This window comes from Astatotilapia calliptera, chromosome 6 (genome assembly GCF_900246225.1).
Source record: "Astatotilapia calliptera chromosome 6, fAstCal1.2, whole genome shotgun sequence".
Lineage (NCBI taxonomy): Eukaryota > Metazoa > Chordata > Actinopteri > Cichliformes > Cichlidae > Astatotilapia > Astatotilapia calliptera.
This window is the reverse complement of record NC_039307.1, coordinates 888,782-909,629: the sequence shown is the minus strand read 5'-3', so window position 1 is coordinate 909,629 and position 20,848 is coordinate 888,782. Positions and strand designations below refer to the sequence as shown.

Sequence of the window (20,848 nt, the reverse complement as noted above, 5' to 3'; positions counted from 1 at the left end):
CGCGAGATGGTGGGGAGGAGCGCGAGGAAAGGAGGCGCGATGTAGAGGAGAGCGCGAGGAAAGGAGGCGCGATGGTAGAGGCGAGCGCGAAGAGAGGAGGCGCGATGATAGAGGCGAGCGTAAGGAAAGGAGGCGCGATGGTGGGGAGGAGCGTGAGGAAAGGAGGCACGATGGTGGGGAGGAGCATGAGGAAAGGAGACGCGATGGAGGAGGCGCGATGGTGGAGAGAAGCACAAGGAGAGGAGGCGGGATGGTGGAGGCGAGCGCGAGGAAAGGAGGCGCGATGCTGGAGGCGAGCGCGAGAAGAGGTGGCACGATAGTGGGGGAGGAGCGTGAGGAAAGGAGGCACGATGGTGAAGGCGCGATGGTGGGGAGGAGCGCAAGGAAAGGAGGCGCGATGGTAGAGGAGAGCGCGAGGAAAGGAGGCGCGATGGTAGAGGTGAGTGCGAAGAGAGCGCGATGGTGGACACGAGATGGTGGGGAGGAGCGTGAGGAAAGGAGGCGCGATGGTGGGGAGGAGCGCGAGGAAAGGAGGCGCGATGGTAGAGGAGAGCGCGAGGAAAGGAGGCGCGATGGTAGAGGAGAGCGCGAGGAAAGGAGGCGCGATGGTAGAGGCGAGCGCGAAGAGAGGAGGCGCGATGGTAGAGGAGAGCGCGAGGAAAGGAGGCGCGATGGTAGAGGCGAGCGCGCAGAGAGGAGGCGCGATGGTGGAGGCGAGCGTAAGGAAACGCGCGAAGAACGTCCTGAAGCGCAGCACGAGGGCGGAGCGCAGGTTGTCGCCGCCTCGTTCAGACTAAGAGGCTTACTTTGTGTCTGATTGGTCCTCCTGCTGCCGTGACCTGTTAGGGCCTCACAGGTGGACAGCAAACAGGAAGCCACAGTTCCAACCCAAAGACAGCCAATAGGGTTGGGTGGTCACATTCAATGCGTTCAATAATATCAGTGGGCAGGCTCAGTGTCAGTGTGAGTGGGCGGGTCTTACTGGAGTGGAATGGGCTGCTGGGTCCTTGCGGCGAGTCAAACACGCTGCCCACATCTGTGGAGCTGGAGGCGGCGGAGGCGGCGGAGGCAGGGGGCGGGGTCAGGGGGGTACGGGGAGAGTTGGGGGCAGAGGCCGGCGTCCCCTCGGACTCGCTGTCCGGGATGCGGCTGTAGCTGATCTTCCTGGGCTCGTTCTGGAGCGGCGTCGGATGTCTCATGGTGCCGGGTCGGGCCGAAGTGGGTCGGATCCCCGGAGACTTCAGAGGATAGGTGTACTTCTTCGCCTGCAGCAGGTGAGTTGATTAGTGTCATGCACGTCACACGCAATGCAACATGTAACATGACAAGGTGCCGCCACGCTCGTACTTACAAATCGAGGAGCCGATCGGAGCTGGCGAGGTTCGATCTCCAGAGACTTGTGGAAGAGATAATCACTGAAGTCCTTCTCCGACAGGTCGCCCATTGGGTTCAGGTTCTCGAAGAACTTCTGCTCCACAAAGACAAAACAAATGCACGTCAACAACAAAAGACCACGCTCCAACCGCTGCTCCAACCACACTTCATTGGCTTCCTGTTAAATCCAGAATTCTCACATACAAGATCTTAAATAATCAGGCCCCATCTTATCTTAATGACCTTGTAGTACCATATCACCCTATTAGAGCACTTCGCTCTCGCTCTGCAGGCCTACTTGTTGTTCCTAGAGTATTTAAAAGTAGAATGGGAGGCAGAGCCTTCAGTTTTCAGGCCCCTCTTCTGTGGAACCAGCTTCTTAGTGAACTTCTCAAACCACATACTCCTGCTAGAACACTCAGATCTGCCACTCAACTACTTCTGACCCAACCCAGATCTCGACTGAAGTCTCGGGGTGACTGTGCGTTTGCTCTGGCTGCCCCGGTACTGTGGAACACCCTTCCTCTCGACCTCCGCGCATCTGATTCCATTGCACTGTTCAAATCACGATTAAAAACACACTTATTCAATCTTGCCTTTCCCTCTAGTTAATATTTCTTTTATGATTTTATATCACGCACTTTTATGCTCATTTAAATTCTTGTTTGCTCTGTACCTGTTGCTTTCCTATGTATTAGTGACAGTTATCTGCTTGCATATTTAGTACTTGCTTTGGTCCTATTTCTATTATCCTCCTCATATACTCTATTTTACTTGTTAAGCACCTTGGCATACCCTTGGTTTTTAAGTGTGCTTTATAAATAAAGTTTATTATTATTATTTCCTTTTTGCTAAAGCATATAGTTAGGGCTGGACCAGGTGACCCTGAATCCTCCCTTAGTGATGCTGCAATAGACGTAGGCTGCCGGGGATTCCCATGATGCACTGGGTGTTTCTTCTTCACTCACTATGTGTTAACAGACCTCTCTGCATTGAATCATATCTGTTATTAACCTCTGTCTCTCTTCCACAGCATGTCTTTATCCTGTTTTCCTTCTCTCACCCCAACCAATCACAGCAGATGGCCCCGCCCCTCCCTGAGCCTGGTTCTGCTGGAGGTTTCTTCCTGTTAAAAGGGAGTTTTTTCTTCCCACTGTTGCCAAAGTGTGTGTGTGTGTGTGTGTGTGTGTGTGTGTGTGTGTGTGTGTGTGTGTGTGTGTGTGAACAGAAGGTGAGGGGGTGTGTCCTCACTCTGATGTCACCCTCCACCCGCAGACAGTACGGCTGGTTCTGGTACTGCTGGATCTCTCCGGTGATCTCGGCCACTTTCCGTCTCTTGCTGAAGTTGATCAGATCTTTGCCGTGTCTGTGCAGGAAGTCGGGGTTTCCCTCCTCCGTTTTCAGGATGTTGGTCAGGTAGATTCCTGTCACACACACACATACAGTTATTTGACCTTCGAGCTGCATAGTTATCCATTAGAGATCGGTGAGAAATGAGTCATTGATAAATTGATTGACTGATAATACTACTAATCCCGAGGGAAATCATACCAAAGAAGGGGACGCAGGGGGGGTTGATGGAGCGCAGTTTAGCCAGGTACTTCTTGTAGTGGTCCTCGCTGAGCTCATGAGCGTCCTCCAGGATTTTTCTCTGACGACTCGGAATTTGCTGCAACCATAAACCGACATTTCTTCTTCTTCAAACACACGATGACGCTCACATTCTCTGTCAGCAGATTAAACTCAGATCCTTCTGATGTCAGTGACGTTCGTGGTCATTATTACCTCAAAGGTGTGATCCAGTCTGTACACGGGTGCAGAGTTCATGGCGCTGACGACCTCTAGGACGCCATTGAAATTGTTGAGCTCCTGAAACACCTGTAGGATTTCGATGATCCGGGAAAAGACAGCGACGCGTTCCTCCAGGTTCTCCGTCTCTACGATACACCTGCAGAGGAAGTACAGCTGACATCAGCCTGACGTACTTGTGGAGTTTAGTTACCGCACACTAGACCCCGCCCATGCCAAAGTAAGGCTTACTTTTCAAACCACAGGGTGAGGTTGGTGGTGTGTCGGATCATCCGTAACAGGTTGGGCGAGTGGATCTCTTTGTCCTCTTTGGTCCAGACGCTACCGACCAGCTCAGACGGTTGCACCGCCCTGCAGGTGGAGATCGGTGGTTAGATAACAGTGGGACAGGTGCCAGGCTGGTGCAAGACAGGCGCAGGGCGGAATGTTACCTGTAAAAGTCGGACTCGAGCAGGGTGAGCTGGCGGGCGATTTCGATGGGGTGCAGGGTCATAAGGTCGAAGTGCTCAGTGTCTCCGGGTTTGCAGATGTGCCATTCGATGGGAGGAGGGGAATTCTGGAAGGTGATGCTGTGACTCGGCACGCTCACCTGGACCTGCTTCTTCCTCTGGATGATCTTGGTGATTGACTCCACCCACTTCTTCATCGCCTTACCTGCGACATTTGACATCATTTCCTTGCTCCAGCTGTTACACATTTGCACTGACTACAAGCTCTTATGTTTTCATATTCAGTTTTATCTTGTAAGAAAAGAATAGCTGACCTTTTTAAAACTCGGAATTTTGAAAAAGCGTTATCGTCTGTGCTGCACCTTTCTGAACACCTGTACGTACCTTTGACTGAAGCAATGAAGTCCTCCATCTCGCTCAGAAGGAGAGGGTCTCTCTCAAAATCATAGAAGTGATGTTCGACCCAGTGGCGACAAACATTCAACACTCTGCAGGAGGACGACGACATTACTAAATTAAAGTCGCATCGTTTTCGATTTATTCCAAACTCGAGCAGAGTGTAAACGAAACTCAGAGAACGGGTGTGAGCAGGTGTCTCTTGTAGCAGGAGCGCTTCCTACCTGAGCTGAACAGGTTGGACAAACTCTTTCCGGAAGCGTTTGAGTTCAGCGCTGGGTGGCTGTTCTCCTCCCTCCGTCTGATTGGCGTCCGCCGGCTTTGGCTCCGGGATCTCAAACCTGAAAACATCAACATCACAGAGCTGAGAGCAGAAGCACACCTGTTGAGATCCACAGGTGTGCTTCTGCTGCGACCTCCCCACAGTCCACAAGGGGGCAGGAATATCGTCAAATTTCAGCCCATTGAAAGATGGTTTCCATTCCCAAAATGGAACCATTAACAGAAGACCTCTGCTCCTCCTCCTCCTCCGCCCTGCTCCTCACACTTTATTTGCTCCGATTGTCTGTGAAGGTTCTCAGTCCTCCAGGTCGTCGTCGTCGTCTAGGCAGCTCAGAAAGAAAAGCACCTGGACTTCTTTGGGGGTTTTTTAAGATTTAATTTAATTATTACATTTTAAAAACAAAAGCTCTTACAGAATAATTATGGCACAAAGTAAATATCTACAACTCGTTACAATACGGTAAGTTATTGTGACTGTAGGAACACACTTAGGTGTATATTCTTGCATCCCAAGGATAATGTCATCTGGACTTCTTTAAATTCCTTGAAGATGTTTCAGAAGGTGGAGTCCCAGATTTAAGCCCTCTGGGAGTGTCTCCCCAGAGGGTCCTGGACCCCCTATTGAACCTCCCCTAATCACACGAGGATCCAGGTCATCGTAGACCCCTAACCCCTGTGAGGTGGTATCAGGTGAACCCGCTGTGAAACCTAGCCCCACCCTATCATGTGACTTACTGAGGTCAGATGGCCCAGGAAGTGAGTGGGCGTTAAGGCATCTGGGAAGGATCTCAGACTGGATTATAGATGGCAGACAGTTGGTGTGGTAAGCCCCGCCCTCTGTTCAAAGATGGTCGTACACAGTGGACATAGATGCTGATCAGGCAGATGATCAATAGGGGGTCCAGGACCCTCTTGGGGGACGCTCCCATAGGGCTTAAATCTGGGACTCCACCATCTGGTCTCAGAACTGAAGACGCTTCTGGGATGAAACGTCTTCAAGGAACTTAAACAAGTCCAGATGCTTTTCTGCCCGAGCTCCTTCAATGTCCTCCGATTGGTTCTCCAGACTCTCATGAAATTGCGTGTAAACAATATGTGTTGCTAGGCAACCAGAGACAAGCTGAGGTGTAAATATGAGCCAGTCTGCTGTATATATGGTTCTATTTGTTTAAATGATAAATAAACCCAATAACACACGAGACGACGGGGTTTTAATGAAACCGCTGTGTGAGAGCAGGCGTTCTGATTGGTCACTGTGCCTGGCAGGTAAGCTCACCTCTCTATGAGCAGGTCCAGCAGCTCCCGAGGTTTGCAGAATGATCTGTAGGTGGTCAGAAAAGTCCGGACAAAGTTTGGATCTGAAGGAAAAAACACGAGCTGATCAGTGAGGGATCAGATCAATCAGCCTCGAGGGCCGGTGCCCTGCAGCTTTTAGATCTCACCCTGGGTCGACACACCTGAATCACACGATTAGTTCATTAGCAGGCCTCTGGAGAACTTGGAGGTCATTTAGCCGTTTAAATCAGCTGACATGTCTAAAACCTGCAGGACACCGGCACAGTCGGCGCCCACATCGCCCCCAAGTCTCACCTCGCTGCCACGTTGAAACTCAAGCTACAGGTCAAGAAGCTAAAACAGCAGCAGTACGACATCTCACCTGTGTGACATCACGCCTCACCTGCGTACATGTGGAAGGTGAGTCTCTCGATCAGCTTCAGGACAGTCCCCGCCTTGATGATGGGAATGCCGGACTTGGACTGGACGTTCTCCTCGAACACGACGTTCTCCTCGGAGTCGGGCTCGGCAAAACGGTATACCTCGGCGCCCGGGAGTCTCATCTGCTCCTCCTTCTCCTCCTGCAGCATGGAGGTGTCCAGCATGCGCTCCAGTGTGCTGCGGTACTGCAGCGAGATCAGCGCCGCCATCCAGCCGTTCTTCTCCTCTGCAGACTTGGCGGCAAACACCACACTGTTGCCATCTTTCAGGATGATCTCGAAGGCGTGGCGGTACTCGCCCTCCTTGTCATCTTTGTCGTTGATCTGAACTTTGCGCATGAAGAACTTTTCTTTGAGGCGGTACTCCGCGGTAGAACTGGCACCAGGCAGCCGCGGCGGGCCATGATTAGACTTGCAGCAGATCATCAGGCCGTCGAACAGGAAGATGTGGCGTTCGTGTTTGGCGCCGACGCGGGTCAAGGTACCCTCCATGATGAACTCATTACAGCACTGGCCGATGTCCTTCCCCTCCCAGCCGTCGATGTTCTTTTGGATCTCGTTCATCTTCTTGATGGCAAGGTGCTTACCCTTCATCTGGTGGCAGTAGAAACGGCACGCCGACTCGCTGCATGCCACCACACAGGAGCGAGAATATGTAGAAGAAGAAGAAGAGTTAGTGAGGAGGATGGAGAGAGCAGGGCTCGCAAAATCACTAGCCCGACGTCCCGGGGCTAGTAATTTTTCCAGTCGGACTACCAAAATCTATCTCTGCCCTGCCCGTCGGGCTATCGTAGGAAGGAAAAATATATGTCAATGCTTTTGCATTCTTTCAGAAATGTAGCTGGGTAATTATGTCATTGGCATCGGTGAGCCACTGTCAATATGTGACATATTGAAGTCGCGTTTGAATTTGCGCTTGTTTTTTTGCTTTCACTTTGCAATCGTGTGAACTGTGTATAGAGAGCGACAGCACTGATCTGTGAGTGATGATAATTTGTGCAACAATTCCTCTGACATCGTCTTATCAATCGTTAGCTTACTATGCAAACATGACAAGTGAAATCTCCCGCAGCTTAAACATGTGAGAGGTTGATCGCGCAGAGAATCGCTGAGCTTATGTGAGTGAGTGTGTAAAAGCATTTCAGTTCTGCTGAGCCAAATAAGACAGGTCAGGGTGAAGAAGTGACAGCCAAAGAAAAGCTTACCACAAAACGGAGAAGTTATGACAAATCAGACTATAAGGCAAAAAGAAAGTGCAGCTTTATGGTTTCATGGACAAAAGAATTTCTGTGGCTGCGATATGACGAGCTAAATAACCAGGGCTGCACATAAGTGGTCCGCAGGTGCGCATTCGCTGTCAAAATAAAAAACACGCACAAGATAAGAAGTTGCAACGCGTGTTTGCGTACATAAGATTTTCAGGAGGAGGACAGACATTTGTTTAGAACTCTTAAAGATGTCGAAGAAGCTCCTTTAAGCAATTACTGTGATGTTCCTCCACCTCCAAAGAAATGTCAGATGGCGTACGAACCACAAAAGAAGCGCGTACCGTATTTTCACGACCATAAGGCGCACTTAAAAGTCTTAGATTTTCTTCAAAAAGTACGGCGCGCCCTATAGCGCAGTGCGCCCTGTGTGTTGTAAGGAGGACGTAGTAGAGAACACCATGAGAACGCTAAAGGGTGAAGTGTGGGCGCAACCCTGAAAATGGCAAAGAGACACGCTTATGGAGCACAGTTTAAACTGAAGGCCATCAGCTACGCGGAGGAACATGGAAATCGAGCAGCGGCGAGAGAATTTAAGATAAACGAATCGATGGTTCGCAAATGGAGGAAGCTAGAAAACAAGCTCCGGCAGGTCAAGAAAACGCAGCTGAGTTTCCGCGGACATAAGGCGAGGTGGCCTGAGTTGGAGGAAAGACTCGAGCGGTGGATCATCGAGCAAAGAACGAGCGGGAGAAGCGTTTCGACGGTCACCATTCGGCTAAAAGCAGTTTCACTTTCACTTTTTATGAAACGGTGCCATTTTTCCATCCGGATGTATGTAAGGAGACCAGGTGGTTTTTTCCACGCATCACCATCGCTCTTAATCTGTGACTCTATGCGTGCCCATCTCACAGCCGATGTGAAAAAACTAGTGAAACAAATGAACTGTGAGCTTGCTGTCATTCCGGGAGGCCTGACAAAGGAACTCCAACCGCTGGACATCGGTGTGAACCGCCCGTTCAAAGTAAGGCTGCGAGCGGCCTGGGAGCGATGGATGACCGATGGAGACCACAGTTTCACCAAGAGTGGAAGGCAGTGCCGGGCGAGTTACGCCACAATTTGCCAATGGATTGTAGATGCTTGGGCTAACATGTCTGCTGGCACTGTTGTTCGAGCTTTCGCAAAAGCCGGCATCATTTCCGAGGAGCCGCACGGCACGGAAAGTGACTCTGACGGTGAAGACAGTGAACCTGGCATGTTTGATGGAGATTTAGCGCAGCTGTTCAATTCAGACACAGAGGATGAGGACTTCGATGGGTTTAATTGATGATAAAAATGTGAGTACCAAACTTTGTTTTGCTCCTGCTTTATTTTTAAATACGCACACTTGTATGCTTGTGTGTTGTTGATGATGACGATTACCGGTAATAGAAATGTGAGTAAGGTACCGAACTCAGGTTTGCTCCCGCTTTATTTTTAAATACGCATACGGTACTTGTATGCGCCCTATGGTCCAGTGCGCCTTATGTGTGTGTTAAATACAGTAAGGGCACACATAACTGAGACTGCGCCTTTTAGCACAATGCGCCTTATGGTCGTGAAAATACGGTATTCTCGGAAAAGTGGTTGCAGGAGGTGAGCTGGCTTCAAACAAATGATGAACGCACAGAGATGTGGTGCAGAATGTGCCGTGAAAATCCCACTCTAGGACAAAGACACTGCCTTTATATGGACGCAAACGCGCGCTGCAACTTCTTATCTGGTGCGCGTCTTTTATCTTGACAGCGAATGCACACATGCGGACCACTTATGTGCACCCGTGTATATAACATAATGTTCTGCCGGGTGTGTTGTTGGTTTTCCCTCGATTTCTGAGTCGACAAGCGCCTTTGTTACTGGGACCAGTCATTTTAAGAAAGGCCCCCATTAGAACCCATGAGAAATGCAAGAAATGCATTATTGCTCAGTCTGCAATATCTTTCCCAGAACAAACACCAATTGCAAATAATATACTAAAAATAAACCTGAAAAATCTGTTTAGAACAGCTACTATGTTGCAAAGAGTGAACGACCACTGGCACAATTTTATCAGTCTTTGCAAACTTCAAAAAGCAAACGGCCTCGATCTTGGTTCCTCTTGCCTCTTACCCGTGACTTCAGTGGAAATTTCAGATTCAGGCTCTGACAGACTGATTCATGTCCTACACAGTTCTTACAAGTTCATAGAAATTTCTGTTCAATTAGAACCAAGTATTTGAGTTGATGATTGTAATTTTTATACAATGTTGTAATTTGTGTTTCAACAATTTTTTGATTGATGTTTTGTTTCCAATATTATACATTAAAGTATAATATTGTAACGGAAACAAAACATCAATCAAAAAATTGCTCTCTCTTTTATTCGGGCTACTTAAATTTATTTTGGGCTACCAAAAACTGAAGAGTCCCTGCCCGAAGGACTACCAGGATTTTGAAATGTTGCGAGCCCTGGAGAGCCAGAGGGGGCGGGTCTCTGTGTGATTTCAGTGAGAAACACATTTAAGGAAATCACGGGACTTTCACAATAAAAGCAGCAGCTGTATAGCAGCTCTTGAAGTTATGAGCTGAAGTCAGAGTTACACGTTTCACTTCCTGTCAGCTGCTGCTTTCTTCCTGTGCGTCACACAGACATACGTGATCAACATTTCTGATCAGCTACAGATCGCTAAATTATTGGAAGTTAGTTCACTGCTAATAGAGCTGCTCACTCATCATTGGGTTGGTTGAGGAGGTCAGGCTTTGTACAAACCAGCAAAGCTGCAGCGACAACAGGAAGTGAGGTCACAGCAGGCCGACTCGGACCTCAGCTGGGACAAACCGCCACGCTGTGACAGAGACACAGTGACATCGTCATTAATGAGCACGTGTATTATCAATGGCAGTACTGGGTTCTGATCAACGTGTGAAAAACACCAATGTGATGTCATCAGGACGTGAACCCTGCAGGCGTGAGGAAGCAGCGCTGATCAGACGCATCGACGGCCCTGCAGGTCTGATCGATTGGACGACCTGAGAGCGGACGGACTGCTGCTTTATTCGCTGAGCCTGTTGTTCCTGCGAGCTGCTCACTAATCACATTATAACTTAAACCCCCGAGGTATGTGGAGGCGGGGCTTCACTGGGTTGCAGCAGACCCTCGACCACATTTACTTCCCTCACCCAGGGCCTGCCTCCAACACCAGGCGTTTACCTACTGATATTTATCTGCCCCCACCAGTGACCATCAGTATAACTCTGAACCCATCGGCCGGCACCGACCTTCATTATTGGCTTTTATGCATCTCTACCCCACACCATCCACCTGCTTCCATCCACCTGCCTTTGGTCATTCATTACCAGCCTTATCTGCATGATTTGTGCAAGGATCCATCCAGCTGTGACTTTCAGCTTTAAAAAGAAGTTTAACAAAAGTAGTGCACGGAGTAATGAGCGCCTCACCTGAGCACCGGGCACGTCACCCAGTCAGCTCTGAACATGGCAGCAAGTGCTCAACTGTCGATGACTAAAACCTGACACCTGCACTTCAGTCTCAGCGGGACGGATTTAAAAATCTGTTGTTCAGAGTTATGAAACACATCTTTTTCTAACCAGCAATGAATCCAACTGCACCACCAATTCTATCTCCCTCCACCCGCCTCCACCCGCCTCACAGGCTGATATAAATCTTTTCCAGCTCTTCTGTAACTCGTCAGTGAAGAGATGGAGGACGGCGGTCTGCACTGTATTCAGGTCAGTTTATCAGCCAGACAGGTGGTGCTCAGCCACAGAGGGAAACACCTCCACCTCCTCACAGTTAGGGTGGAACAAAAACTTCTGTGCTCTGACCAATCAGACACGGAGATTCGGACGCCGTTTCCGCCAGGCTATGGAGAAGAGGGAGCATGCAGCATGCAGTTCAAAGCAGCATCCCTGCTTGTGGGCGGGGCATCAGTTTAACCACACCTCCATTACATTTCTCGTATCATCATTTCTTCTGAGCCTGATGCTGAACGCTCCACGTCTCAAACTTAAAACCAGCCAATCCCCTCGTTAGCTGTTGGGTCCTTAGCATCGACTGCTACAAACAAAAACACTAACAGGTCGTATCTAAGCCGCTTTTCTCCAGTTTACCTCCACCGCTCTTTGTCTACCACCATCACGCCTACAGGAAAACACGAGAGAACAAAGAGAGGTCACCTACGTCCTCATGTCCGCCTGCCAGTCATCGACCGTGGGCCCTCCGCCTGCTCGTTTGTCGTGTAATAAAGGAGAAACTTTACTGAGCGGGCGGCAGCAGCAGCTTTCCCCTCTCTCTCTCTCTGAGCTCTTTTCTTTCTAACAGAGAACAATAAGCTGCCCTCGCGCTTACGCCACTTCCTCCAAACACCGCCACCCCCCCACCGGCGACCCTAACGAACCCTCCCCTCCCCATCCTGCTCTATTTTGGTCCAAAGGGAAACGCAGAGGATGGGCGGAGTCCCACCCACAGTGTTTGTGCAGAGTGCGAGCTGCTGCCCGGCAGTTACAGCTGAACTCGGCCGGTTCTGGTTCTGTCCTGGCTCCGCTCGGGGATCTCACACTCAGGGGTGAAGGCTGACTCTTTGCCATGAACAGGTGAAGGAGCAGTCCTCGTGTGGTCTACACGCCTGACACTGATTATTAGTTATTGATGAACAGGTAACGATCAATAACCTGCTGTCGGTCATGAGGTTCTTATTATCATTTCTACTCATGCCCTCTGCCCGTCCATCGCGCACGTGTGTGTCTGTGTGCGTGCAGGTGTGCGTACCTGAGCCTCCTCTTGGCCAGGCTCCTGGAGCAGATCCTCTCCATGCTGCTCTGCAGGTTGAGCAGAGCCGTGATGGCCTGTTTCAGACACTCTTTATCCTCGTCATCCTGACTCTTCTCCTCCAGTTGCTGTGGAAACAGAGAAGGGAGGGGCTAACTACCTCCATCAGACAGAGAACTAAGAACAAAACCTGTGCTGTCCAATCAGAGTCCAGGACTCCCTCTGCCCCCCGTGAGCCCTCAGCTGTGAAATAATCTGCACTACATGACTGGAGGTATTTCAGAGATTTGCCCTCAGAGGGGCAAAGCCTCTTACGGCCGCAGTGGAAAGTCCCAGACCTGGACCGGCTCCACGGGAGACTGGTGCGTGCCATCACCGCACCTGACTGGGTTCACCTGGGACCAGTTTCATGTGCTCAGCCACTGCCGGCCTGCAGGGAATGCTCTGTGGCAGGATACCGCCACATCATAAAGCGGTGCTATGACCAGGTTTGATACAGGTATAGTGCGTGTATAAGGCAGGTGAGTTACAGGTGCACTTGTGTGTTCGGCATCGCCTCTGTTGATCTCTGCGGGTGGAAGCGTGCAGAAACGCGCAGCGGGATTTAACACACATGTACAAGCGTCTCTGTCAGGAGACTCACCTTGAGGATCTCGAACAGGTGCAGGCAGTGGTAAACAGGTGTGAGCAGCAGCCTGGGCAGAACGTACTGAACGGCCTCTTTAAAGCCCTCGCAGATGGACTGCAGACAGACACACAGACAGACGCTTCATCATCAGCGGTCACGTGACCCGCCGCACACGCCGATCTCTATCAACACGCTGCACACCTGAGCAGAGGTTCGTCTCACATGATAATCAGCTGACGTTGCACCCGCTCGTCTGTTTGTCTTATGACATCAGAGGAAAGGTGGCTCCGCCTGTGAAAGCGCGCTCATTGGCTAACGACTTGTGATTGACAAGTCGTTAGCCAACGAATGTGCAGGAAACACTACAGGCTGTATTTTTTTATTTAACTGATCCCAGAACCTCCCAGAGGTCAAAGGTCAGAAAAGTCTGCTTTCACCTTCTCTGACAGAACCATTGTAATCAGAGTACTGGCCTCACCTGCAGGTGGAAGGAAGCTCCAGGTTTGGACACCTGACTGAGGAAGTGTTCATGGAAGCCAGAGCGCAGCATGTCCTGAGCGTACGTCTCATAGGGGTCGAAAGCCAACTCCTGCCAATCAAAGCTCACGTCATTCTCAAGCAGACAACCGATCGATCAACAGATCAATCCACAGGCGTACAGACCTCAGCCAGGTCCTCGAAGCAGCTCCCCACCAGAGGATGAGGACTTCCCTCGCCGGTCATTTCCACCGTGTCCTCGATCAGACCGAGCAGCTTCACCGTCACCTCGTGGATATCCAGGATCCGACTGAAGATGCTCTCCACATCCTGCAATCGATCAGAGACTCATCAATTACACCAACCTGAGAATGTCACGGATCAAACACGTCGTCGTCACTCACAACAGAATCACCAATCACCAGACCAGTTAGTGATGTCACCGGTGGACATACGTGCTGGGAGAAGAGCATGGAGTTGGAGTTGAAGGGCTCCCTGAACACCCTGATGATCAGGTTGAGCTGCCTCAGGTACTGCCGACAGTCCGCCATGAAGCTCTTCACCAGCTCGTAGTAACTCTGCTCCTCATTGGCTGACGGCTCCTCATCCATTAGCGGGAAGCCACTGATGTCCTCCTCGTCCTGGTGAAACATGTTCATCAACACCTGCACAGCGACACACAGACCTACAGGTGAGACACGCAGAGTTTAAAGGTTCCTCCAAACCATGAGACGGACTGAGCGGCTGCACGGTGTGGAGCTTTCACTGGACTGTGTTGTATTTTGTTGTGTGCGTGTGCGTGTGCGACCTTGTCGGCACACATGGCCACGGTGATATCCTGCTGGGAGATCTCATAGTGTCGAATGTTCCTCACGTAATTTCCTGCCAGCTTCAGGATGTCCGCAGAGATGTACTCCAGGACGGCGACCATGTACACGGACACCTGGTGGTCGATCTTATAGCCCAGCACCTCCTAAAGCACAGCACCGTGGTGAACACACTCAAGGCACCATGGGAAATGTGCGTAAGCCATATGATGAAGAAATGTACCTTGAGCAGGGGATGGATCTTATCAACAGGCAGCGCCAGCGGGTTCCTCCTCCTCCTCTTCTCAATGGCACTCTGAGCATCACTGAGTGCCCACTTATCGATCGGGTGAGGAAAACTCTTCTGCACGCGCTCCTGGAGAGAAAAGGGGCGGGTTCAGGACACGAAGCGGACTCCGGTAGCCTGCACGCCTTGGCTGGGCCGATAAGAACCAAACAACACCTGATCTGAGCAGGGCTGTGCGATATGACGAAATGAAAACATCTTTCATATAATACACTATCGTTTGTTTCACGGTGACGCAAAATCCACTGTTTATGGATGCGGGGACAGAGAATCCCAGCACGACCAGTTTAGACGAGGCAGAACCAGGTAGCTGCAAACAGACGGACCAGTCCACACAAATCCAGGACCTTATTCCTAAACGAGGGCCGCCTCTGTTGCGCGGACACAGTTTGGTTATGAAACGTCTGACATGGAAAACTGCACAACGTAAGTTCTGGCACAAAGCGGCGCCACTTCAGACTCGAACAGCACAGAGCTCTTCTCAGTAGGGCTGGAACACAAAAAAAAAACGTCGACGTAAAAAAATCTGCGTCGATGCGTCGTCACTTTCAAAAAAAGACATGGCGGCAGCGAGTAGTGGAATCATGAGTGAGGCAGTTGCAGTCAACTTAAATCACTCCACCCGAACACGCAGCTCTACAGTATGGGATATTTTAACAGAAAAGGAAGTGATTCAGTCGTTTGCCGGCTTTGTGAGGTGGAAATGGCCTATCATAAAAGCACGACGGCTATGCACCAGCACCTCAAACGACGGCATCCAGGAGCAGCTTCTGCAAAGGACAAACCACCGTAAGTTTAACTTTTTTACTAACGCTAGTTTTTACCCGTTAATTCATCCAGACCCCCCTGCGTAGACGTACACTCACTCATAGACACAGATAAAGACCCAACCTCCGTAAATGCAAAACTCATTTAAGCTGCTGAGCAGTAACATACAGCAGCTGCTGTTTAGTTGTTGTTGTTTTGTTTGTGGCCCATGCTGGCAAAATGAGTCTGAATGCACGCAGGCTGATTATCAGAATCGGCGAAAGACAAAAATGTGAGACAGCGAATTGGCCGCAGGAGAAATGTTAACAAGGATAATGCACCACCTGCTAAACGTAGCCGTCGTGGACACTATTACAACATTGTTAAAGTGCTTGCAAAAGCAAAATGACAATGAACTCTTGATTTGTCAAATTTAATGTGTTTCATCCTATTTGAACGCTGTTTTTATACATAATGCTTCTCCAGCTTGATCTTATAGGTCAAAGTTATGCCATCTAATGACTAGAAAGCAGTGCACCAGTAAAGGTGCCATCAGCCCTGGCTGTTTAAACGTTATCTTTTCCAGCCATCATGATTACTGCATATCATATGTTCAACATTGGGGATTATTATTAACCTCTTACTGTTATGCTATGAAAGCACATGGCATAACAGTATGTGTGTATCTATCTATCTCAACCAGATCCTTATCAGATTATTTTGATATTATGCTTTCCATATAATTATTTAGTAATTATTCGAATTCATCTGTGTGCTGTGTGTGATTTATGATTTCAGGAATAAACAGAAAAGTCTGGAGGACTACTGTCAGAGAAGAAGTACACCATGCACCCCCCAGGAGGTGGCTGTACTTACTGAGAGCGTCTTATCTATGATTTTAAAAGACAAGAGACCACTTGCTGTGGGTGAGTTACACTCTGCGTCATTTTACAAGCATGATGGAGAGAAAGTATGAAACTTCAGTGGAGAAACTAAGCAATGAACTAAAAAAAGCCACATCCAAAATCTCCCTTACCACTGATGCTTGGACAAGTCTGGTCACAGAGTCCTACTTAGGGGTAACTTGTCATTTCATTATTTGTTCAAAGACGCCATTGCTGCTGTTTGTATATTATTAATTTTTTGCTATGATTTCCTTTGTTATATTTGTTTTGCAAAACATTTAATTTTTTGTTAAAAACAGCAGATTGTAGTACAATGTTATTGTGGATTTTGTTTTGTGAATGAAGAGCACTTTTTGGCAGAAAGCAAAGTGAATGTTACATTTTGTTTGTTTAAAGACACCATTGTTGCTATTTATTTGAAATGTTTTGTTAACTTTTCCTTAATTTTATATATGTTTGCACATTTCATTTCTTGTTAAATGCTATCTCTATTGTATTGATTGTACGACCTCTACAACTTTATTTTGCAATTTTTTTTTATTAAAAGGTCTTCAAGTGAATAAATTTGTGTTTTTCATTTATATACATAAATTAATAAATGTGAAATTGCTATACAAGTCAAATAATGGGGAAAAAATCGTTAATCGAATCGAAATCGAATCGGATTGAAAAATGAATCGTTAGATTAATCGATGCATCGAAAAATTAATCGCTTCAGATTCATCGATTAGGAAAATAATCGTTTTGCCCAGCCCTACTTCTCAGGTGACAGAGTGGAGAGAGTTTACGGACGAGAAGCAACAAAGAGCCGTCAGGTGCTCCAAACCAACCTCAGACTCAAACGCTACAACGGGCGTTTCCCCGCAGCACGCCGTGTAGAAAGACTCACAAAGAAAATGGCGGCCGTTACAACTTCTATCTAAAAATAGATGGTTTCATGCATCGGTCAGAACACTCCGCTGAAAACGCCTCACACGGGTCGAGTTACAGAAAAAGCACATTTAGTGACAGATGAGGTTATCGGGAGATAACCGGGTCATATCGCACGGCCCTTGATCTGATGTGGTTTCTGGGTTGAAGCCATGGGTATAGTTGATCACACGGCACAGCACACCTGTCCTGTGCTCTGAGTGGATAAAGGGAGCCAATAACCCGAGGTTATTCTGTCATCACGGCTCGGTTATTGACAGGTCTCTTGATTCAACTTATTTATATAATCACAGCAACAGTCGCCTGAAAGCGCTTTACGCTGTGAGGTAAAGAGCAGTACAGAGAAAACTCTGTGAGCAGGCTGACGGTGGGAAACAGGAAGAAACCTGCCTAACGATAAGCTCCGCCTGGCTTCACAAAAGTGGATTTTACAAACTGGAGACTCTGACTGCGCTCGGGCGTTTCTGGAGAACCGCCTCCTGTCCTAAATCCTTGATGTCATCCAAGAACCGGAGTCACATCCATGATTCAAACGCTGAGCTGTGCTGAGGACGATGAGGAAAAACAAAGGAGCGCCATGACGACGTGACGCATCAGGTCCACTGACCCAAAGAAGAGGAGCGCCATGTTTGGTGAGGAGCAGGCCGGTGGATTCTGTGATCCTGCACAGACCACAGATGGACCTGCGAGCAGCTCCGGGACCACTGCGGCGAGGAAGAACGAGTGCTGGGAACACGCAGACGCACGATGAAGTCAGTGCCATCAATACTCTAGGAGGCGTGAGCTGAAACGGTGCGTTCTATTACTCAGGTAACGGCACCTGTGCGGCGATTAACCCTCGGTATTCACACCTGCTCGGCAACAATCACAAGGAACCGGGACGACGAGTATCGGTCACAGTACTGACGAGTACTGGTATCGAGAGGTAGTACTGACTTACATCCTTACACCTGTCCAGGTGTGCGGTGCAGCCGGTCGGCAGCTGTGCTTTTCACTAGACCGTCTGCTGCTTGGTCACATGTCCAGCACTTACACGACATCATGTCCTGTCACATGATGCAGCCTGAGGGATCATGTGACCTCTGTGAGCGCGATCAACGGATGGCACGTGTCACCAAACACGAACACACACAGGATGTGAGTCTGAGGAACGGTCAGGGGTCAAAGGTCAGGGGTCAAAGGTCAAATATCAGGGATCGGGTTGAGGATTAAAACGCCAACAGCGTGGCGTTTTGTTTTTTTCCCCAGACAGCACCTCGTTACGTCATCGCAGCCGCCGATCCCACCTCGGCCTCACAGTGATGTCATCATCAGGAACTCATGTGATTGGCTGTTCAGCTGCTTCCAGCTGACTTCTGACGCAAACATCAAAACTTTATTTAAATGGTAAAAATGACAGTAAACACAGAAAGAACCTGGTGTGCATTATCGTTAGCGTGCGTCCGTCTCACCTCGACGTCCTGGCACGTGCGCGGCTGAGCCTGACACAGCATACTGAGCAGCTGCAGGATCAGCTCCTCCACGTACTGCAGCGCCTCCTGCTGGGACACCAGGTTAGGATGCACCTGGTTCAGTACCTGAACACACACACACACAGATCAGTCATAGCGTCACTGACAGCTCGTGGCTTCCTGACAGTTACTAATAAATGTGCCGGGCAGCTCATGAATGCGACGTTTACAAATGTCTCAGCGTTTACAGATTTTAGATATTTAAGTTTGGAAGGACGAGACGTTTGAAATCAGGAATTCAGGTCATAAATGCAGAAGAAGCTGCTGAATGTGATTGGAACTGGACATTATTATTACCTTCCAACATAAAGCGCCGTCGTTGTCATTTTCGTGCTTTATAAATAAAACTGAAATCCTCACTGCACAGTTTTGCACAAACTGTAAATACCAAACGATTGTTAATATTTAATACTTTGGTATTTTTATATTATTATTATTGTGTGGATGCTTTAAGCATCCACACTATTGAGTTCCTGTTTCTCTTTATTCTTTATACTTTATTATTCTAGTTGCTTCCGTACACTTTTCGCCGTAGAACTACTTCCACAATTTTCAGCCGATTTTCACCGTTCAAATTTTAAACTATTCAGCTATTTTTGCTCTTTCCGGCTATATCTTTTGGTATTTTTAACTATTATACTTTTTAAAATATTCCACTTTTTTCCTTTAATTTGTCCCATTGAAATGAATGGGAAACTTCAGCAATTCTGCTAAAATTTGCTTGTTTTTGAAACTTAACTACTTCCTCATATTTTCACCTAGAACAACCATTCAAACTTTAAAATGTTCACAAATTATTGGGCTATTCAGATATGATTCAGCTTTTTCAAATCTTTTACTGTTTTACTTTTATGCCTCTTAAAGTTTTGAGTTGCAAAATTGTGATTTTTCACAAAATACATGTGTTGTTATGGTTGCTATGCTCTTGGCTTCCAGTGTGCCACTGAAGGTTTTGCAATTTTCACTTCATGTCCGAACAACTTCCTGCTACTTGCTCAACTTTCACTCAACTTCCACAAATTATACATCAAAACGTAGGTATTTTTGCTGGCTTTCAGAAAATGTCACCATCATTGTTGTGGGATTTATAGAATTTTTGCAAATCTCCTCAGACTAACACAAGGTCAGAAAACTCTCCATATAAAGTCAATGGAGAGCTTGTTCAAAATCACCGCTGGATTTCTGTAATGAGAGGCATATTCGAATCGTCATATCTCCTTAACGAAGCAAAGTTAAGACATGAGGCTTGTCCCCGAATATCTTCAGACACCCCTGACGCTCACAATTCAAGAATTTCTTTCTCACCTATTACCGTTCTGAAATGAGTTGGACTTGTTTGAGGGTAGGAAATTCGTCCTTCGCTCAGATTTCTTCAGATTTCAAACTGTGGAAATGAACCACTTTTTTCTCTCGTCATAACTTTTTGTTGGATTTCCACAGAGACCTGAAAATTTCCATGATTGTTCACCAAAGCCTGCTGTCTCTTACGGTGAAAGAATGATATTGATACTCCAAACAGATTTCAAGTTACAAAGCGTTGTTTGAGGGCAAGTCAAGGCAGTTTTTGCTTCGCTCTACTCAGTTATGGTGCATTAGAAGTCAAATATCTTTAATAATTCATATTTTAATGATAAATTGTAAACACTGGAAGATTCCCCCATGTCTTCTGAACAAAACGGTGTAAGAATGACCGTTCTAGCCCCTACGGTTAGGAAATTATGGTCATTTGTTTGAGGAGATCGTCACTATGAGAAATAGACTGCAATAATCCTGTGCCTCTCTCTGCTGCGTGTGTAAAAAGATGCACCTTTTTTGGCGGGAAAACGTAAACAGCCACTCTGATTGGTGGATTTAAATTCGGCAGCTCTCTCCCTCTGTGTCTGTCTGTCTGTGTGTGTGTGTGTGTGTGTGTGTGTGTGTGTGTGTGTGTGTGTGTGTGTGTGTGTTTAGTGGGAGAGAGAGGACCCTGCCCTTATTTGGCAGCATGTCATTGTAGGATTTAAATTGAATATAGTTAGACTGATTGACTGGATTAGAGCCTGTGTTTGTGTGTCCCTCTCTGCATTTCTGTTTCAATATGCCTCCATATTTGTAATTTTGTAAGTTATTCTGCTAAATCATAGTATTTCTGGTACTTTTTGGTACTTGTGCTAAATACAGTATTTCTGCTAAATTATAGTATTTCTGCTTTATTATACTATTTGTTCTAAAACATAGTATTTCTACTAAATGTAGTATTTCTGCTTTTTATACTATTTGTGCTAAATTATAATATTTCTGCTTTTTATACTATTTGTGCTAAATTATAATATTTCTGCTTTTTATACTATTTGTGCTAAATTATAATATTTCTGCTTTTTATACTATTTGTGCTAAAACATAGTATTTCTACTAAATGTAGTATTTCTGCTTTTTATACTATTTGTGCTAAATTATAATATTTCTGCTTTTTATACTATTTGTGCTAAATTATAATATTTCTGCTTTTTATACTATTTGT

General features: G+C 47.5%; 1 protein-coding gene across 1 annotated transcript in view; it reads right to left on the bottom strand.

Annotated features, from left to right (window-relative positions):
* sos1 (son of sevenless homolog 1 (Drosophila)) overlaps nucleotides 1–20,848 on the bottom strand; it is a 50,150-nt gene that overhangs the window by 14,369 nt on the left and 14,933 nt on the right. The window contains 19 exon segments of the mRNA XM_026169520.1: nucleotides 983–1,265; nucleotides 1,352–1,468; nucleotides 2,626–2,798; nucleotides 2,926–3,043; nucleotides 3,160–3,322; nucleotides 3,415–3,534; nucleotides 3,615–3,837; nucleotides 4,017–4,120; nucleotides 4,253–4,369; nucleotides 5,587–5,668; nucleotides 5,989–6,650; nucleotides 12,038–12,165; nucleotides 12,681–12,779; nucleotides 13,144–13,254; nucleotides 13,329–13,472; nucleotides 13,598–13,807; nucleotides 13,951–14,115; nucleotides 14,193–14,324; nucleotides 18,289–18,414. Of these exon segments, the coding sequence (XP_026025305.1) occupies nucleotides 983–1,265; nucleotides 1,352–1,468; nucleotides 2,626–2,798; nucleotides 2,926–3,043; nucleotides 3,160–3,322; nucleotides 3,415–3,534; nucleotides 3,615–3,837; nucleotides 4,017–4,120; nucleotides 4,253–4,369; nucleotides 5,587–5,668; nucleotides 5,989–6,650; nucleotides 12,038–12,165; nucleotides 12,681–12,779; nucleotides 13,144–13,254; nucleotides 13,329–13,472; nucleotides 13,598–13,807; nucleotides 13,951–14,115; nucleotides 14,193–14,324; nucleotides 18,289–18,414 (3,277 nt within the window).